General features: G+C 34.5%; 2 protein-coding genes across 7 annotated transcripts in view; one reads left to right on the plus strand and one right to left on the minus strand.

The window, feature by feature from the left end:
• Nucleotides 1–5,493: 5,493 nt before the first annotated feature.
• LOC143912702 (uncharacterized) lies at nt 5,494–9,670 on the plus strand. Its single transcript, XM_077432003.1, has 6 exons — nt 5,494–6,331; nt 6,685–6,902; nt 7,107–7,251; nt 7,328–7,562; nt 7,638–7,861; nt 7,949–9,670. The coding sequence occupies exons 1-6, from the start codon at nt 5,675–5,677 to the stop codon at nt 9,446–9,448; spliced, it is 2,979 nt and encodes a 992-aa protein (XP_077288129.1). The 5' UTR covers nt 5,494–5,674; the 3' UTR covers nt 9,449–9,670.
• Nucleotides 9,671–9,803: 133 nt separating this feature from the next.
• Nucleotides 9,804–20,162, minus strand: part of ASPP (Ankyrin-repeat, SH3-domain, and Proline-rich-region containing Protein) — a 436,173-nt gene continuing 425,814 nt past the window's right edge. For 3 of the 6 annotated variants that reach the window (XM_077432018.1, XM_077432017.1, XM_077432020.1), the window contains exons 9-18: nt 19,210–19,397; nt 14,260–14,422; nt 13,016–13,975; nt 12,167–12,496; nt 11,303–11,998; nt 11,143–11,225; nt 10,940–11,055; nt 10,755–10,856; nt 10,467–10,669; nt 9,804–10,227 (exon numbers count right to left, since the gene is read on the minus strand). In XM_077432018.1, coding sequence (XP_077288144.1) covers nt 10,192–10,227; nt 10,467–10,669; nt 10,755–10,856; nt 10,940–11,055; nt 11,143–11,225; nt 11,303–11,998; nt 12,167–12,496; nt 13,016–13,975; nt 14,260–14,422; nt 19,210–19,397 — 2,877 coding nt within the window. In that variant the 3' untranslated portion in view covers nt 9,804–10,191. The remainder of the gene's footprint in view (nt 10,228–10,466; nt 10,670–10,754; nt 10,857–10,939; nt 11,056–11,142; nt 11,226–11,302; nt 11,999–12,166; nt 12,497–13,015; nt 13,976–14,259; nt 14,423–19,209; nt 19,398–20,162) is intronic. The other 3 variants (XM_077432022.1, XM_077432021.1, XM_077432023.1) reach the window with 1 other exon arrangement.

Here is a 20,162-nt window from a genome sequence, read left to right on the forward strand (position 1 = left end):
ATTATCAGGATAATTCTGTATGACCTGCTGCACCAGTAATAGCTGCTTTTTTTGGAATTCTGCAGTATTTATACTAAAAGTGGATGATAACCATTGACAAAGACATTCAAATTCGGAAGATTTTTTCTCAATGTATGTAAGTATGTTGTTACGATACCCACTGGATTAACACTTTTTACTCATAATACCATTAATGATTTCAATTTGCAAATTGTAATTGATTTATTATTAAATCAGTGCTTTGACTAAATAGTTAATAATATAATAATACTTGGACGTTAAAAATACTGAGCAAATTTGGAGAACTATCATAATTTTATGGATAAATGACGTCCTAACATTAGTCGTGAAGTGATTTAAATTTTGATTTTTTTGATTTTTAAATGCTTTTTATTATTACGAAATTATGTTCACAATACATCTTATATATATTTTAATAGCTACTGATCTACTGATCATTTTCTATTTTACAATTTAATTTAATTTGGTTAGTAATCACAGTATTATATTATTCTAATGTTAATCTAAAGCATAATAGGATTAACATTAGAATAATATAATACTGTGATTACTAACCAAATTAAATTAAATTGTAAAATAGAAAATGATCAGTAGATCAGTAGCTATTAAAATAGATATAAGATGTATTGTGAAAATTTGAAGGTATGTTCTTGTCAATGTTTCTACAATATTATATTCTGAGAACAGCCATTTATTTTATGAACACAAATATCAATGAAGACAGCTGAAGTTGTATATTAACACATTTCGAGAATTGTCCCTTTTAGTTTATACCAGGACTGTGGTGGAGTCTGTTCAAAATTTACCGACTATCTTATGATTTTAGTAAGATAGACTTTCCTTGCTAACGTATAAAATTGTTAGTGATAAAAATAATAGCGATTTTCAGAATGTAAAAAATTACAGGAATTAAAAAAATGACTAAAAATTGACATGAAACCCAATTGATTGAATCATTGGTAGTAAAATAGGTATAAATAAAAAAGTAAGTACATTCATAGTGCATGTGTACGAATTTCATACACAAACAAATCAATTTAGTAAATAAAAATACTAGAGGGTGGTGAAACGTCGAACATATAAGGCTACGGTTACCTGACAACTCGTTCACAGATTTTCCGTAAACCGAGGATGCGCTCCAGGGATTACGTATACGGCCATCTCTTTCTCATCCCGTCTGTTCACCAAGATCTCGTTTACTATGCCATTACGTATGCAGCCATCTCTTTCACAGACCGTCTGTTCACCGATAACAGCCATCTCTTTCACAGACCGTCTGTTATCGGTGAACAGACGGTCTGTGAAAGAGATGGCTGCATACGTAATGGCATAGTAAACATTGAAGTAGAATGGGTAGAAGCGCTCTCAGCTTCCAAAAATGTTGCTACTAAAACTCCGTGCAGACGGAGATTTCGGCTGTTTTTCTCAGTTGCAGTAGGATCTCTTTGAAATAGGCTCTACTAGTGAAATTGTGTGGTAGTATTAGTTCGACAAAGTTCGAACATCTGTATGTGCACGTGCTAGATGTTCGGACCAGCCTCACTCATTAAAAAACAGTTATTACTTTATCTACATTGAAGTAGTATGCATAGAATTGCTCTCAGCCCCTAAAAATTTTGCCATAAAATATCCGTGTGCCCGGAGATGTCAGCTGTTTTGTCCAGTTGTTGTAAGGGACGATCACTTCCACGACTTTTTTTTCCTCACTCTTTTGTCTCTCTTCTGACTTTCCGTCTCTCTCTTCGATGGCTCGCTTTTAAGCGATACTTTTGTTAGGAATGACTATTCTATACATTATACTTCAATGATAGTAAACGAGATCTTGGTGAACAGACGGGATGAGAAAGAGATGGCCGTATACGTAATGCCTGGAGCGCATCCTCGGTTTACGGAAAATCTGTGAATGAGTTGTCGTGTCACCATAAGGCTACTGACTATTAAACGTCAAGATGACCAAACTATTTGCAATCTTAAACGTTTCTATTACGATAATTTTCTATCGTTGTTACGATAATTATATATCGTTGACCAAACCACACAAAATGGCAAAGTTTCAAAACGATCAGAAGAACGTAGGAATTTCAGCTGAATCGTTTGCGGAGTGAAATTTAATAAAATAGAGGAGGAAACAATGGGCTTTGGCCACAACACATCAAAATACGTACAATTCAACGATTTGATTTATAATTTAAATTTATGTTTTTTATAAACAAATTATTAAATTTCAATTTATTAAAAGATTTACTTCAATAAAATTGGAGACTAGTTGGTAAATACCGTAATAGGTACCATTAATTAAAGAAAATAATAAAGAGGAGTCGGAATCGGTTGATTTTTTACAACTCCAATTCCAACTCTGACTCCACAGTATAAATGCATGTATGTATGTTTATACAATTCAGGCTGTGTGATAGCATACATGTATGTATTTATATTCCAGTATATACATAGATGGCTTCGTGCATAGATATTGTATGTCCATTTTTGACTTTGTATCGAATTTTAAGTTTGTAGATGCTAGAATAATTCAGGTTTTTCCTTTCAACGCAATTTATGTATACTACATAAATGACCTTGAAAGGAAAACCTGAATTATACCAGCATCTACAAACTTAAAATTCGATACAAATTAAAAAATTGACATACAATATTTGTGCACCAAGTCATCGATATATTTTTTGTCAACACTAATAAACTCAATAAATAAAATATAGTATGTACTTCATAGCCCTAGTTTGTGCGGTATATCCAGATAGTAAACTCGTTATATGCATAGTTGGGCGATTATATGGTAAAATACTCAAACCAGATTGATCGTAACTGTTTCCTCGTAACGGCCGAGACTATTGCGAAATTCGAAATATATTCTATATATTGTGCAACACTCATGCTCTATTGAAGAAGAAAAAAAAAATGGACACACGTGCCAAGTAAAATCGAACAAGCGTGAAAAGATAATACTCCTGAGCCGTTGAACGGGAAGTTATTGATGAATTTTCATTTTCAGCAACGACCTAGACGTTGATGCAACGCTCCGAATAACAATCCACTTGAAAAACAATGATTCTTAAAAGCTCGCTAGAAAAAATCTGGCCACTTTTTGCGTATCAGACGAATCTATTTTGCGATGGAAGGTGCGCGAAAGAAATTGTAGTTTGCGGCACAAAGGAAAGTCGCAGAAGTTTTCCGTGGAAATTCTTTTATCGAAATATTTCATCTAATTCGGGTCGTCTGGATTGGATATATTTTTGCTAGCATCGCATTAGTGGAATAATACTGGGAAAGTTTCCGCACTTATGCCAATTTCATCCCAGAATAAAGTATTGTACGAACTAAGCAGAAATAGTTGGCGAAACATTTCATCTATTAGTATACACAATATATATTATATACTTTTCCAAGACTAGAGTTGCACGTGCTTCTTTCGCTCCGAATTTGACCTAACTTTCATGTCCACAAATCAGATGGAATACCTCTCCTATATATACGCTTTCATTCTTCAATGTTCTGAACTGCGTAGACATATGTATGTATGTATGTGCTCATCCATCTATTCCCACACATTTTGCTTACTTAATCCACTCACTTCAGACTATTTTAATATTTAGGAGTAACGTTCGATAAAATAATGAGATGGGCCCCTCATATTGAGGCAGCGAAATGCAGTGCGATGCGTGGTATATCCTCAATATACCCAATATTTAATTGCCATAGTTCTTTATCAACTCAAAATAAAATAAAATTATATCGCGGGCTCATATTACCGTTATTAACCTATGCTGAACATGTATGGAATAATGCCTCTTATACTAACCTTTCCAAGCTCCACGTAATACAAAATAAATCCATTAAAATAATTTATAACACACCCACGTCTACTAACCTGAAAAAACTGCACGCCATAAATAATATTCCGTTATTCACAGATATGACTAAAAAACTAACCAGTAAATTCTATGACAGAATCACTAATAACCATACTAATACACTAAAGAGTCACAACAAAATATCTATACCCTTCAGGTATAAACACAATCTGCTTTAGATCGTCGACTTTAGAGTCTTTAGTTAATCGTATGTATAAGATGTATTATGATCATTTATAAGAATTGTAAATAGGTTTTTGAGCTCTTTTTCCTATTATGCTGTACATTAACGTTAGAATAATATAATACTTTAATTACTAACAAAAATAAAATAAAATTGTAAAATAGAAAATGATCAGTAGATCTGTAGCTATTAAAATATATATAAGATTGTGAACATAATTTAGTAATAATAAAAAACATTTAAAAATCAAAATCAAAATCAGATTTTCCTCGAGTCTGTTTACACTCTTGGGTACCATTTAAGCATTTCTCTCGTTTACTTTTCATCTAATTCTTCTATTCACTTACAATTTCAATCTATTTACAAGCTCCACTATGTTTGTTGCTCTATTCATACCTCTCACTCGTTTGTTGTTTTATACTATTGCATGCATGAGTTGTTCTGACACGCAGGTGTTATTAAATCAAATGATGAATTGAAATGATAAGAGTCGTTATTGAAATACAAATCAACGATGTGAAACTCCATAGTGTCTTCGTAAGTAAACTTGGGTACCAACAAACATGATATTATTGCGTAGGGGTGGGTGGAGGATCCAAGTAAAAGGCCAAAGTCGTGTTTCAGCATTTATTGATGATTAAGGAGATACACGCACTGGCAGTGCTCCGTCCAGAATGTCTTGATATCGCCTAAGTACCGCCTTATAAGGGGCAGGTCTCTCAGGACATCTTCGACGTCTGATTTGTTTACCTATTGATATACTCGGATATGTATTCCCACGACATTCGGTCCCACGGTACCACGGTATCGGTCACTTCTGAGAAGGGACCAAATAGCGGTCATTGCATGCACTTAGAGTCTAGATATAATCCTTGAAACCAATTATAACGGTTGCACAGTGTCAGGGATGCCTCCGCCTAATCCGACTGCCCTTAGCCGGCGGCTCTTTTTAGTATACGTAACAATATTTATGCAATACTTTTCTATTTTGTAAAGTTGAGCTCCAGCTTTTGTGTATATGTATTCCGTATTCGCTACCCAGAATAAGTTCCATACACAAATAGTAGAAGTAGTCGTTTCTATGAGTATACAGGTCATATCGTGACCTATATTTGCGCATGACAATCATTTGCTTTTCGTGAAAAATTGTCTGTAGGAAAATCTAGTGAAATGTATGCGTGTGCTTTGACATTGAGCTTTCATCATCTATCACAAATAGCCAGTGGTTCACCAACTGTTACTCGCGCGTGCACAATTCGATCTATTCATATGTCGACTATAAGGAACGACCTTTTCGCTCCTATGACATTCTCTTTGGCTTTGTTTCGAGCTTTATTGAAATTTTCATGTCCCAGTTCGTCTGGTGCGTACTTGGCCGCCGTCATTGTTTCAAATTTGGATCTGGTCACATACTCGCCACCATTTATTGGTCAGTTTTCAAGCAGTTCAATGAATTCTGCCGAACTACACCGACTCACTGTCGGATGCTGACGAAAATTCTATAAATATATCTCACGGGGCCGCCTTGTTCGAGAAAAGCCATTGCCTCGCCAAGCACTGACGAGGCACGTTCAATGTGCCCAACGCACTACGTCGGATCAAAATGGGTAACGTGATAAGCAGTGCTCGACATGCGAGCACTTCGTGGTGGAACTCCTCGAACAACGGACATATACCCACGATGACAGCCGTAGAAGACACGGAGGACTCTAAGGAGGACCTCCAAGTGGATAGCGATGGAGGAAGCAGTGGTAGTTCGAGACAAGAATCACCCAACACTCCAAGAACACTCAGCCCAGCTAAGGCTAAGGAGATGGAAGAATTTCGGAAGCAGCTGTTGATAAAGAGAGAAGCTCGCAGGAAGATAATAGCAGAACGCTCCAGTGAGATGCAAAAGCTGAAGCAACAGTTGGAAGAAGAGAAACGAGCGCGGGAGGAAGTGATCAATGAAAACACGCGTTTGCGTGCACTGATAGCCCAAAATAGCTCGGCGTCTCTCGGTGAACCAGTGCCAGAACGAAACGATGATATTCGAACGTCGTTGGAGGACTTGGAAAATCAGATACAAGAAATGAGGGAGCAAAATAAATGTATCAGGTGTGAATTGGCCAAGTGCAATCTGACCCATCAGTCTGTGGTGGAAGAGTTGACGTTGGTCAACAAAGAAAATATTGAATTGAGGAAGCACGTGGATTCACTGAAAGAAGTAAACAAAGTCAGCAAGGACATGCTCTCGATTCGCGAGTCGCAGTTGAATCAGGTAAACATTTGTGTATTCTGGGATAGGTCTTTTTATTTGTGTGCATTGCGCGTGACATGTTTTTTTAATACACTCGAAAATAGATCGATTTTACGAGTCAGCTTATTGTATTCCAAGGACTTGTTTATTTTAACAAGGCTCTTTTTTATTTTTTTTTATTATATTTTACTTCGCAAACGATTCAGCTGAAATTCCTACATTCTTCTGATCGTTTTGAAACTTTGTTAAACGTCTATTACTTTATCTTTTTCACATTATATCTTATAAAATTTCCACTATAGGCGCTCATTATCTCTCATATATATTTTTACTTCACTAATAGTTTATTTACAAGTTTTTTTTTATTATTTCAGCTCAAAGAAAAATTGTTGGAAATTGAAAAATCATTAGCTGATAGAGAAATGAAGACATTATCTAATGACTTGAGAAGCGAATATGAAAGACAGTTAGAAAATATAAGGAGTTTGAGATTGCTGTATGAAGAACGGGCGAGAGTTGCTGAAGTGACGCGTCAAAATTTACTCAAAGATTTGGAAGATCAAAAAAGTTTAGTCGAAACTCATTCAAAGAAGTAAGTTTATTAACATAATATTTGATTTTACAATTCTAGTTTGTCTTGAATGGAATTTATTTTCTTTGTCGTTGCGTTGCATCACGTTTGACCATTGAAGTATGTTTTGTGTGGATGTTAGCCAAATATCAAAGTGTCCGTTACTCGGTGATCGATTGGTTTATAAAACAGTCCAATGTAATTATTGTTTTTAAATTTTGATAGACGTGGCGAGTTGGAAACTAAAATTGAAGAATTGGAGAAAGAAGTGTCTGACAAAAATGATATCTTGGGTACAAAGGATGATCAGTTGGGTCTGTCCAAAGCTGAATCAAGAGGATTGAAAGCTGAAATGACAGTTATTAATCAGGTACGTATCTTTTCTCTACAATGTCTGTGCAAATCAAATATTTTATTTATTTATTTAATTTCACTGAATTTTGCAGTTGTTTTCGAAGATGCTTCTCGGTTATAATAGCAACCAAGATTTGGACAAGTTAGTTTTGAAACTGGAAGAAAATCACGACTTGTTGACAGACATGGTTGTTCGGGAAGAAAGCAGTGAAGTGGCATCAGCTTTGCCGAAACTTATTTTGGATTTATTGACTCAAGCAGAGATCTCAGATAAATCTTCCGACAAAGAAAATGTTCAAGATAATTCTGAAATTGTTGAAAGTTCAGGTAAATTTTAATGTAATATCTGATGTGGTACAATATTTTTAAAAATAAAACGTATTTAAAATGGGTTGATTTTAGAACAAGAAGCAGGTGGATCAAAAGGATTAACTTCGGCTGAAGAAATTGTAGGAAACTTGCCTAAGGTATGGAGAGTGTTGATGGAGCTTTTGAGCCATCAAGCGGGACCCCAATTAATTTTAGATGAAAATGATAAATCTGCTAGTAGTTGTTACAAATCAGTTGAAACTCCAGCTGGTACCCGAATGGTTCCCAGTGTGAGCAAAACTTACATTAGATTAAAGGTAATTAATATTCATTTTTATACATTGTGTAAGTTTATTTATATGCTATGAAAAATGTCAACTTATTGAATTTATAATTATTTTCAGGATCTCATTTTAGAAAAGAAGTCTCTCCAGAAAGAAATGAACAGCTTGAAACAACTGAACGGTCATTTAGAAAACAGACTGCAAGACCAAGAAAGACGACTTGGACTAGTAAGTTCAGAACTTTCTAAAACCTGGCATATTGTCGGTCGAATGCAACGTCAACATCAGCAATTGCATTCACATGAGCAAATATTGAGATTTGAATTGCAACAAAAGAGGCTTTTGCTCACTGAATTAAAAGAAGAACTTGAATACTGCAGAGAGAAATGGGACATGGCCAAGCAGAAGAATTCAGAATCTCAAATAGAATGGGACAAGTTAAGGTTGGAATTTGCTAGTCGCAAAATCAAATCTTCCGACTCGGTGAATAATTCTGCAGAGAGTGGATATAGCGATGAAAAGGTTAGCGATGATGATTCAGTCGGTTCCAATAATGAAAAGAAAATGGAACGAAGACGTTTGAAAAAGAAAAGCAAATCACCAGAAGTAGTCGAAAGTGATCCGACTATCGTCAATAAGAATTTAAATATTTCCACCGATGTACCCAACGATTCAGATGACGTTGCTGATAATTCTACTGATGGCGAAGAGCCAGTGAGTATTGGGGCCGAAGAAAAACCTCCTGATAGTGTAGAAGTTTCACAGCAAGGCTCAAGATTAAATTCTGCAGAGAAAGATTTAGCAGCTGCCGGCCCATCTACGTCAAATACGAGCAATGGTACAAACTACGATGAGGTACTAGCCTCTCGTTCTGCAAGACTTAAGAAATTGGAGGAGCAGTGTTATGTTTTAGTACACAAAGTAACGAAAACCAATAAAAAAGGCATCGAATTATGTAATAGATTAGAAGAATTGCATAACCAATATGGCGGAAGCGAGGAAGAATCGAGTGGGCAATCTTCTGTTGAAAAAGAAGTTCCAACTGTTGTATCCAAAGACGATCAAACGGAATCTTTAAATGCTAACGTAGAAGATGGACAAATAGAATCTTGTTCAAATGCAAACACAACTGATAGTCTTTCTACAAACACCGAAGACAAAGGAGGCACTACAGATGATATTGAGAGAGATAAGATATCTGGCAATATTGATATTGAAACTACAAAGGTCGATCAGCCAGAGTCTTCACTTCCCACTACTTCTACTGGCAAATATGATTATGAAGCTAGATTTGCAGCACGAGATGCCAGATTTGAACTAATGGAAGAACAAGCGAAATCATTAGTAAAACAAGTATCTAATACATCGAATAGAAGCATAGAAATGTGTACAAAATTGACTGATCTACATAACACCTATGGAAGAAGTGAAGAAGAGGATGTAAATAATAATTTGTCAGAAGAGTCTGCACAAGTAAACGTGATTGTCAATGTTGTAAACGACGATGCATTGACAATGAACGTCACACTTATACCAGATACTAGCATTTTATCTCCGGTTGAAGAAGAGACCAGCTCTAGCAATGAATTGAATCCTTCCCAATCTAACGACACTGTTTAATACTACCTGAGATTTCTTACTATTCCTGAACTTCCATGTATTATCATATGTTTTTAAATTATAAATTTTGTTATTAAAATGTAAAGTAACTGTTCATTATGTTAAAATATGTAGTATTGCATTGTGTATCTGTATTGTAAAGAATATATAATACATATCATAAAGACAATATATTTAATAAAAACTGTGATGACATAATATATAAACTTTATACTTTCTATTAATAAAAAAATAATTAAAAAATTTATTTTTCTTTGATTTATACCATCGTATGGCACTCTCTATCATTTTAGTGTTAAAATGTGAATGTGTATCAAAAAAGTTTGAAATAATTAAAAAGCAAAAGTTTTTTTTTAATAAAATTGTATTTTATGGTATTGTCAATTCATTATATTTATTAAAATGATGATTTTTTAAATAAAAACAGTGGTTCAACTTTAAAATTTATCTTTACAAATAAAGTCACTTCATTAATATGTATAATATATATGTATATATAAATTTGAGAAGCTCCGTGACATTACATTACAACCAAACGATAATAAGATATACAATCTCTCTCGCAAATAATAAAATTGTTCATATAAATTATAACTTTACAATTGTCAATAGAATCATCGCTTACTTTAGTAATAATGTTCATATTATGTTACAGTGCATTTTATTTTTTATAGCATTTACATTTACATAAATATATAAAAATAAAATCAAACAAGTATATTTGATATAGTGAAGGTCCCATTTCATTGTTCTGACTTTGGTGTAACTCTAGGATACAACTGGAAATATAATAAAAAAGAAAAATTAGTCAAAATCAACAACATCTAGAAATAATAAACTATACATGTAGAATTTTGCGAAATTATTAGCATGTGTGATTGACGGCAGCCAGTTTGTATTGGAAAGCTATTTACAAACAAATAAATGATAGTTTAAGCTGATACAAGTCTCATTTCGTCAATCTCACCATGTGTCCTATTCGATGACATCTTAATATAAGTATTTGAATCTTATTTACCCCAAGCAGATTACGCGGCACGTATCCCTCCTGTCCAGTCGGAGCTCGTGCCCACCACCATTCTCTCTCAGCATCATCACCTTTTCTTACAACACTCAAACGAGTGCCTGCGATGAATGTTAATTCATCATTTTCATGTGCTTTATACGGAAACACCGCAAACACCGTACCACCGTTCATTATTCCCAATTTTTCTTGTACACCTAAAATAAAATAACATACATTAGAATTCAAACGTAAATATTTAAACAGTTAACATATGAGACAAATAAACTTAAAAATACATACTATACAAATACTCTGAACAGCCGTCGAATCCTTCTTCATCTTCTTCACATTTTTGTGCAGCGGTTTCATGGTCGGACAGTGTTGTTGCAAATATACAGGCACCTATAAAGCATCATTGTAATGTAACAGTGCATACTAAATATTTATAGAGTATATGTTTTAGAACGTTAATATAATTTTAATACCATTTTCAACCAGGAATCGCACCATGGCGACATTATTGCAACTGGCTGCACAATGTAACGGAGTCCAGCCGTCTGAATCTTGTGCGTTTACGTCGCATCCGAATTCAACCAAGAATCTGAAAGAAAATAAAACACATTAAATGAAAATTTAAAGCTTAGAAAATGCAATACAAGCAATAAATAGATTATAATGTTCCACTCACTTTACAATCTCAAAATGGCCAGCGCAAATCGCATTATGTAAAGCTGTGATGCCTTCATCGTTTGCAGCACTGGCGTTAGCAACCTGTAAGATATGAAGCATAATATAAAATGTCTGTACCATAAACATTATAAAATAAAATTAATATCATTCTAAAATACCTGAGTGGCGGTTTTCTGAACGAGTTCAAGTTCACCTTCTAAACTGGCGTCTAATAATAATGCTAAGGGATCGAAGCTGACTCTTCTCGACAAGTTAACTTTGCCACTTTGTTTCAGATTGCCTTTCTTGATTCTTCTGGTTACTCCTCCATTATCGCCAGGGTTGTTCAAATCGACGCAGTTGATTTGGTCTGTAATGTTTGTGACGGCGATCTTATCCGACTGGTCCTCGGAAGACGTTTCGCTCGATTCTGTCGAGAACGTTCCTCTGTCGGTTGTGTCGCTTGAGCTCGGACTGGAATTGTTTGCAGCGAGATTGAACTTATTTGCATTGTTGAATTTCTCATTGTTTTTGGAATCTAACTGATTGTTTTCATTGGTGTTTTGATCCATTTCTGGGAACAAATACGCCGGAGGCATTTCAATGCGTCTTGTCGTCGCAATGTTAACTCCATTCTTGTTGGCTATGTTGGTTTGATTTCTCAATTTTGGTTGTTCGCTCAAAGGTTGCTTTCTAATAGTCAAAGGTCTAGCTTTGATTATCATTTGGCTATCCGTTGATGAGGTTGAGTTTGATTGCTGAGTATTTTGGTTGACGTTGTCGGTGTCTTGTTGGGAGTCTGATGAAGGTGATACTGTCAAATCTGCAGATTTATTCGAGTCTAGATGTTGTGCTGTCACTTCATTAGGAGCATTCTACAAAATAAAATTGTATTCAATAAAAATCAACAAACTACATATAGACAGTATACCGATAATATTAACTATTCGTAATCTTAATCAATGTTATTGCAGTTGGGGTTCATGCTTTGATAATAGGATTTGGGAAAGGTTTTGGATCAAAAACGTATTAAATGATCTTACTTTCGATGCAGGTTTAGGAGGAAGTGCCGGCTTTGGAACGAGTTTATCCCCGGACACATCGGGTGTCGACATTGGCGTACTACTACTTTGCGGCGGTGATAATAGCAAACTTTGGGATGATGAATTCTGTGTCGGCACTTGATATCCGTTACTAGCTACATTCTGAATGATTGATTTTGGATAGTGGGAGTTATTGTTGTTGTTGAGGACCGAATGTGAAACGGTTTGGGGTTGGACCGGTTGGATTTTGGTGGAAGATGTTTGATAAATAGGGGATGGCTTTCCACTAGCGACTTGTACTGAGGTAGGAGCGACACTGGATACTGGTTTCTGAAATTATTTACATAATTTAAGAAAAAAGCATGCATGACTTTGGCACAAAATAAAGTCAAATGTTAGTGAGGACTTTTTTTTTATTTACAAACATGTACAATGATACAAGTGGAATAAATCAAACCCAAATTAAAACAACCATAATTTTTTTAGATTGTCGATTAACAATCAGATGATCAGGAAATCTATGTAATATAATATAATAATTAGTGAAGCAGAAACTCTTATATAAGAAGTATTTTGAAATCAAACAATTTAATTGAGAAGTAAATCTTTACTAGATTTTCACATTTGCTTAAAAGGAATCATTTAAAGTGTTCATTTTTAAGATATTAATCGTTTAGTTGTTTCTGCCTTATCCTGTATTAATATGAAAATTATCTTTTGATTTCTGTGTGTATTATAGATTGAACGGGGAAATTTATTTGACCACTTGTACATATGGATGGAAATATAAACAATGGTAACGAAAACAAGTTTGTTAATGAAAAACAAATAGAAGATGATATTACTAACCATTTGTCCTGTCGAATTGACTGTATTCTGCTGGGTGAATGCTCGTACAAGATCCGCTCGTCCGCCGCTACCGCTTCCTTGCATTTTGTACTGTCCGTTTGAGTTCACTTTATTTTGTTCACTATTTGATCTTAGATTGTTGGCTCCGTTGACATTTAAATGCCCAATGTTTTCTTTCTCTTCCTGACTATCACACTTGGTGGACGAGTCCGATTTTTGTAAATGATATGTATTGTTTTCATTGTTCTGATAAGCACTATTACCTACTTCGCACTGAGTGAGCGGAGTCGCTAAACCTTTGTTGATGGTAAGCGGTGTCGAATGCGCCGTCATGTGGTTCAGATTCGATCCACTGACTGTAGTCATCATATTGTTGACGTTGGACGACGACGGCACCTTGACGATGCCCGATGGGGGTTCATTCGAGGGTTTGTTGCCCGAGTCCTCGTAGAATTGTCCTTTGGGCTTCGACGTACCGTTAACGGTGAACTTAGTATTATAAGGCAATGTCTGGTATTTGGGATCAGACTTACTGGCAGCAAACTCCGGTAAGAATTCCTGTTCGTTAGCATTATTGGTATTATTATTATTGTTATTGGACCTTTGCTTCTGTTGGTTCTGATTAGACGGCAAGACGTTTTGGTTGTGGTTGTGGTTCACCGACTTTTGCAAGTCGATATTGTACTTGTTGATATGTTCTAGGATGATCTTTTGATCGTTTGTCTGCTGCATTTGAGGTTGATATGTACCGATGTCGTTTTGCTTGTTCGGATATTGAGAGAACTGAGCATCGTTCGGAGCCATGTTCCGTTGAGGATAGACTCCATTATAGCCCTGATTTACAAACTGCTTCTGCTGCAAATAATGCACTTCTTGCTGGCTTAGATGGTTGCCTATATTTTCAGTTTGATTTAACAGCTTCATTTGTAAATTGTTCTGTAGAGCGTTATGTTTCAAAGCCTGAAAGCACGATATAAATATTAACTAACATTAAATTAAGAAATAATGCTAATTAATACAACATACAATTTATAAGAAATAAGCAATCCGTAAAAGTGGATCTTGTTATAGTTTGATACAATCTGTAACTTTGAGACTACACTATTGAAACTCTGAAGTAACATGCATTATGTACAAGTTCAACGGACCAACTGACGCATATTATAGATTACCGCCATAATTATAACAACAATAAGAATTGTATGAATTATTTATTATAAATAATTGTAATTTATTTAACATACCTGGAAGTTATGCGCGTGATTAACGCTAGGTGCATGTGGAATATGATTGTAGGGTTCAATGGCAGCTATATTGCCTCTCGTTTGTTGATTTTTCGTTGGACCATTTGGAATGCCACCTGCATTCGGATAATTGGATAATTGAACCGGTGCTACGCAATTCGATCTGAAAGTTAAAAAAAAATTGTTAAAATAAATAATTGGTAGTACATAAGTGTGGCATAAAAGTCTGACGATATTGAAACTTCTATAAATCGCAACCCAATTAAGATAATGCAATTCAATTCAAATGAAATAACGCACAAGAGAATCCAATTCAATTTTCAATAACGACATTGTACAAATATCAGTAACTAATGGTTTTACCTGGCTCCGCTCAGTATTTGTAATATGAACCGCTTAAACCGATCGAATAGTAAACATTAAATTGTTTTTTTTTTATTATTAACAGGAATCTGGATCCGGAACTGAAAAAGGAATCCGGAACCGGAATTGAAAAGGGAATCCAAATCCGGAACTGAAAAAGAATTCAGGATCCGAAACTGAAAAAGAAATCCTGATCCGGAACTGAAAAAAGAACCGGGATCCGGAACTGAAGCCGGAATCGGGAACTGGAACTGAATAAAGAATCGGGATCCGGAACTGAAACAGGAAACCGGATCCAGAACTGAAAAAGGAGTCTGGATCTGAAACTGAAGAAGGAATCCGTAACCGGAATTGAAAACGGAATCGAAAGCGATATCGATATCGTCATCATAGAAAATATATATTTTTTGATAACGTCACGGATTCTACGAACCAAAACTTACATACATACAAAGTCTCTTTCGAAATTATATATTAGATTTGTGCGATCGTTCAATATATATGTAGGTCGCATCCAGACAGGCCCAATCCACAATGCGAATTATCGGCAATGTCGTCGTTCATGTATACCAAAATCACTCCAAACAATACTATTGAATACCAGCTTCGATAGCAAGTGAATTGAGAGACGAGAGACATGAAATCGATGTTAATTAGTACAATGGATTGTTTGTAATGGAGCTTTGGACAATTTCACATACATATACAACACGTGAAACGTCATACAAAGTCCAGATTCAATGCATTGATATGCAAATGTTTTCATTACGATTTATAATTATATATAACATCGTCTTGAATTACTATAATGAAAAAAATTTCGCAGGGTAAAAAAAGCTTCAATTATTCGCAGACTTATTCCTAAAAAGGCTGCACAAAATCGTTCTTGTTGATTTGGACAATTGGATTTGTGTTGGTGTACTTTATTTTGATCAGGGGTGGCTCATGATTTTTAAAACAGGTGAGGCACGAGGAGGCTAAAGCCCCCCCCCCTCTACATATTTTTTTTTCCCAAAACAATGAACTTAATATATTTTTAGTAACATTTTATGCAAGGAAGATGACTTTTTTTAATATATGATTAATAAAAAATATTTAATGATAATATTTAAGACTTGAATATGATTGGATATTAAACAAAACCTTCAGTGCCTATGAAAAATTCTTGAGCGCCTTTAAAAATGAGGGTTTCTCGAGACTATTCAGTTCATTTGGGTGCTTTCTTCCGGGAACCCTATACCACCACTACTGCGTCTTTCACTCTAATCTCGGAAACCCTACTACACGCTCAGGCTACAATACTATAACAATTACGCAATATCTCCAACTATTCTATACATTTTAATTATTTTTGTCAAAATTCCTACAGTAATATGTCCAAAGGGGTACGAGTATGATGCAAGTTTGGAAAATACATGTATGTATGTATATAAAAACGCAAGACGTTTTTCATCCGTCTGGAGCAGCTTTCCAAGCTCAATTCCGAATTGTTATCGAGGCATTTCCTTTCTGACAAAAGGATAATATTAAAAATGAACCGTTTACAGCACCGAGTCGCGAATCATCAATCAAATTGGGCGTTCATTTCATTAGCGCGAAAGAGATCCGAGGCACGAAATTTTGTCACAGCCAGCTATTATTATTATACGCGAGTGCCCAGTCGATTTATAAAGCAGTCAAAGTTAATGGCGCGAAATATATTAGGAGATATTCATTCCTTCGTCACGGCAAATCGCAGATAATGGTGTTATCTGACGGGGAGAGAGAGGCTGGGGCGGGTTGGTGCGATCATTCATCGCGGCCTACCGTTTGGTTTTCTTAATGGGGAAGGAGACGATTATTAAAATTTCACCGAGAGAAACCACCCCCCTAGAAAACCAGCCCCCCTAGGGCTATTAAGGGATATTTTACAGCGGTATATCATTTGTGTACGGCGACAACAGCCTCATCTCCAATTTCCCCGGTAGGGTAGAATAAGAAGATAGGGAATGCGGCAATTACTCGCCTTATAAATCCGTTAATATCTTATTGTTCATTATCCGGTGGGCGTTGTATACTTACTAGTGTACTCAGAGAGTGCGAATTCATCACTGATTTATAAAATCCTGATGAATTTTTATTTTTGCGGGGATTCTGTGTTGTCGCGGTGAAATATTGACGCCATTTGTCACAGCCGTAATTAGTGGGAAAAGCTCCTATTAAGAACGAAAAGCGGGTAGCAAGCGGTCTCCATTTAATTCAATACAGGTAACAAGAGTGTGAATAATTGCATGGAAGGAACTATAATAATATCTAATTGGCCAATTTCATAAGGTGACGTTTTTATAAAAAAAAATTAAATTACGTCGTATTTTATATACTCGTACTTAACATGTTCCGAATTGTAATCGAAATCTTCAGACGAGTATTTAAAAATTAATCATAAATAAGAATACATATTGTATACGTATACATTTGGTTTTAAAGAACTAATCAGATATGTGTAATATCATATATTTTTTAATTTTAATTTTATATTTTTAATTTATACCAAGAAGGCCTAAAAGGTAAGCCCAAAGTGCTTTCCTGGCCAGAAACATTGTACATTTAATACAAATATTATAAGTATTATACAAAGTATATAAATACATATCAATTAATATCCAAAAATAAATTTATGGTCAAATTTATAAGTTTGCAGCATTTTATAGAATTCAGCAAAATTCGGAATTGATGAAAACTCCAGATTTTGCAAGACAATGGGTAAGGTTGCCAATTTTTTGGAATGGTTTCAATGAAAATCAGATAAATTGGCAAACTCTGGAAAGAAACGATCGACCTGGAGTCACAAATCCAAAGTCTGGCCAGTAGAAATCAGTGGGATTAGTCTATTCTGCTAGTCATATATATATAATAGCGCTATTCTGTGTGTAAGCCTGTGTGCGATAATGCCGGCCGTACTATGTATAATAATCGTTTCGATTCGACATACATACATACATATGTATGTCACAGTTAAAACACTACGAACAAAACGTACGAATATAATAACAGATCAAGAAAAAACTTCTATATTGTATGTATATACTGTTTGCTACCAATTTTTCCTCTAGAGCAATAGTCTCAGAGCATTTAGCGCCATCTATTGAAAATTTAATTAATTAATTAATTAAGTAGGTAGTTTTTACTACACCCGATTAAAGTAGGTAGTTTTTGATACACCCGATTAATTTTTCATCGAGTCTATCATTATATTACAGGTCTGTTACAGGTTAGAAATTGCTTACGTCACGCCATATAAAAATACATAACGATAATTTGATAGAAGAACACAGTAGCGACACATTTCTTTTATTTTTTTTAATTTAATAACTTAATATGCCATAACCCATGCGATGATATTTCATCGGGCACAACACTAGTTATATATAATGTAAAAAAATACACTCGAACATCGCAATAAATGGATTGTATTATTTGTAAGTACGTGTCTATTCTTAGTTGTTTGAAAGACAGCACACAAATTCTTATATTTACTTAAAAGAGAGTTTCCACGAAAGCTCACGTACCAAAATCCGTATGTATACATATTTTAAAAGACGTATATACATATATTTTTAAAGATAAATTTAGATGATACAATCCGCAAGGTGCGGATTGGAACGTTAAAAACATCAACACAGCAAATCCATGTCTAATAAAAATAACTCACGATTAAAGTCTCAATCTACATATGTATGTATGTATATAACATATCATATTATAGCTTTCATTATTTTCCTTTTCATTTTTTTTATTTTGTATTTACCTTTTTCATTTGTTTTATATTTGTAAATTTCAATTTCTACTTATATTCTATTTTATAACCTTTTCCAAATATTTTAATACTATAGTTTAATTATGCAATGTTCTACATATTTTGTCATGCCTTTATTCTTTACTTTCTAATTTGTTTTCCTCATATTTATCTTTTTCATTTTTGTAAAAATCTATTATTGGACTCGGATGTTACATATATTATTTATTTACTATTTGTTTTTTTTATACATATCTATGTACTGTTGTTGTTTGTTGATTTTTGAACCTGTCTGTTGATTTTTCAATTAATAAAATAAAATAAATAAAATAAAATAAAATAACGATCATAATGCTAATGCTCATTCTCCTGTCAAATTGTAAATAGGTTTTTGAACTCTTTTTCCTATTATGCTGTACATCAACATTAGAATAATACAATATTATGATTACAAACAAAATTAAATTAAAATTACAAAATAGAAAATGATCAGTAGATCAGTAGCTATTAAAATAGATATAAGATAAGTGTTGTGAACATAATTTAGTAATAATAAAAAGCATTTAAAAATCAAAATCAAATTATTCTGTCTAAACGATTTACGAAGGAGACAGATTAATGAGGTAGATATGTCTAAGAATAGGTATGCTAAACGACTTCATCACATTTGACCCAGTTAGCAAAATTAAATGTATCATAAAAATTCAGAAGCGATCGCTTAAGCGAAGTTCGCAGTCATTTCTCCTCCATCGTCTTGGGAATTTATTTGAACGTCACTCTTCTGACGATTTGACAATTAAAAATTAATTTACCTTGGTGCGTGGTGTTTTCCAGAAATTTGTGTGGCCAGTTGTCTATTAGCCACCCTTTTTCTTTGCAGTCTTCCCTGTAGCTCGGATATCCTCTGGTCTATGCTGGCCATTTCAGCTTGTCTTGCAGTTAAAGCTTCCCTTTGTTGACTGAGTCGAGCATTCTGCTGCTCGTTTAATTTGTTCCGGTACTGTAAACCAAAATAACAGACATGAATTAGAAAAAAAGCAGACTTGGAAGGTTTGAGCTTTCTTCACGAGTCGTCGAGCCAAAGCTCGGCTCGTTTTCAACATGTAAGGATTCGTTAATTAAAACCACTCGTAATATTCCAAGGATTTACGGTCGTTTTTAAACTTAAAAAATAGTTATATGCAACGGGAGTGAAATTTTCGTTTAATTAAAGTACATATATGTACATACATACATACATATATAGCCAGCAGTATGGCTCGGTGGATGAGTTTATGTAGAGCACCGATAGATTACTGGGTTCGATCCCGTGCTAATCTTTAATACTACCGGTTAGACTTGGATGTTTGTGACTCTTATCAGAGTTTGCCAATTTATCTGATTTTCATTATTGAAACGGTTCCTCAAATTGGCAAAAATCATCCTACTTGCTGTTACAAATATCTGAATTTGATTTATGTACAATATGTAAAAATATATGTACAAGTCTAAATCCATAGATGACTCAGTGGATTAATTAATTAATTGGTAATTTGTGTTTTTCAGCCTTTCAAAATACAGTGATTTATATGATAAAAATGCTGCACTGTTTGTAATTAATTGTCTAGGATGGCGCATTGGGGTCTACCTGTTAGGCTTCCTGGTATATATGTACATATCTATGTAAAATAAAATAAAATAATATATACAGGTATTCCTCGATTTACGACGGAGAAATGTTGGACATCGGTCGTAAGTTGAATTTCATACAAAACTTCAAAATATA

Source organism: Arctopsyche grandis, chromosome 6, assembly GCF_051622035.1.
Source record: "Arctopsyche grandis isolate Sample6627 chromosome 6, ASM5162203v2, whole genome shotgun sequence".
In the NCBI taxonomy this organism is placed as follows: Eukaryota; Metazoa; Arthropoda; class Insecta; order Trichoptera; family Hydropsychidae; genus Arctopsyche; species Arctopsyche grandis.

Bases quoted from the DNA above. Each gene is read 5' to 3' on its own strand.
- LOC143912702 (XM_077432003.1), top strand. From the start codon at position 5,675: ATGGGTAACGTGATAAGCAGTGCTCGACATGCGAGCACTTCGTGGTGG. The intron at 6,903-7,106 runs GTAAGTTTATTA...AAATTTTGATAG, and splicing joins GTCGAAACTCATTCAAAGAA to ACGTGGCGAGTTGGAAACTA. The intron at 7,252-7,327 runs GTACGTATCTTT...TGAATTTTGCAG, and splicing joins AAATGACAGTTATTAATCAG to TTGTTTTCGAAGATGCTTCT.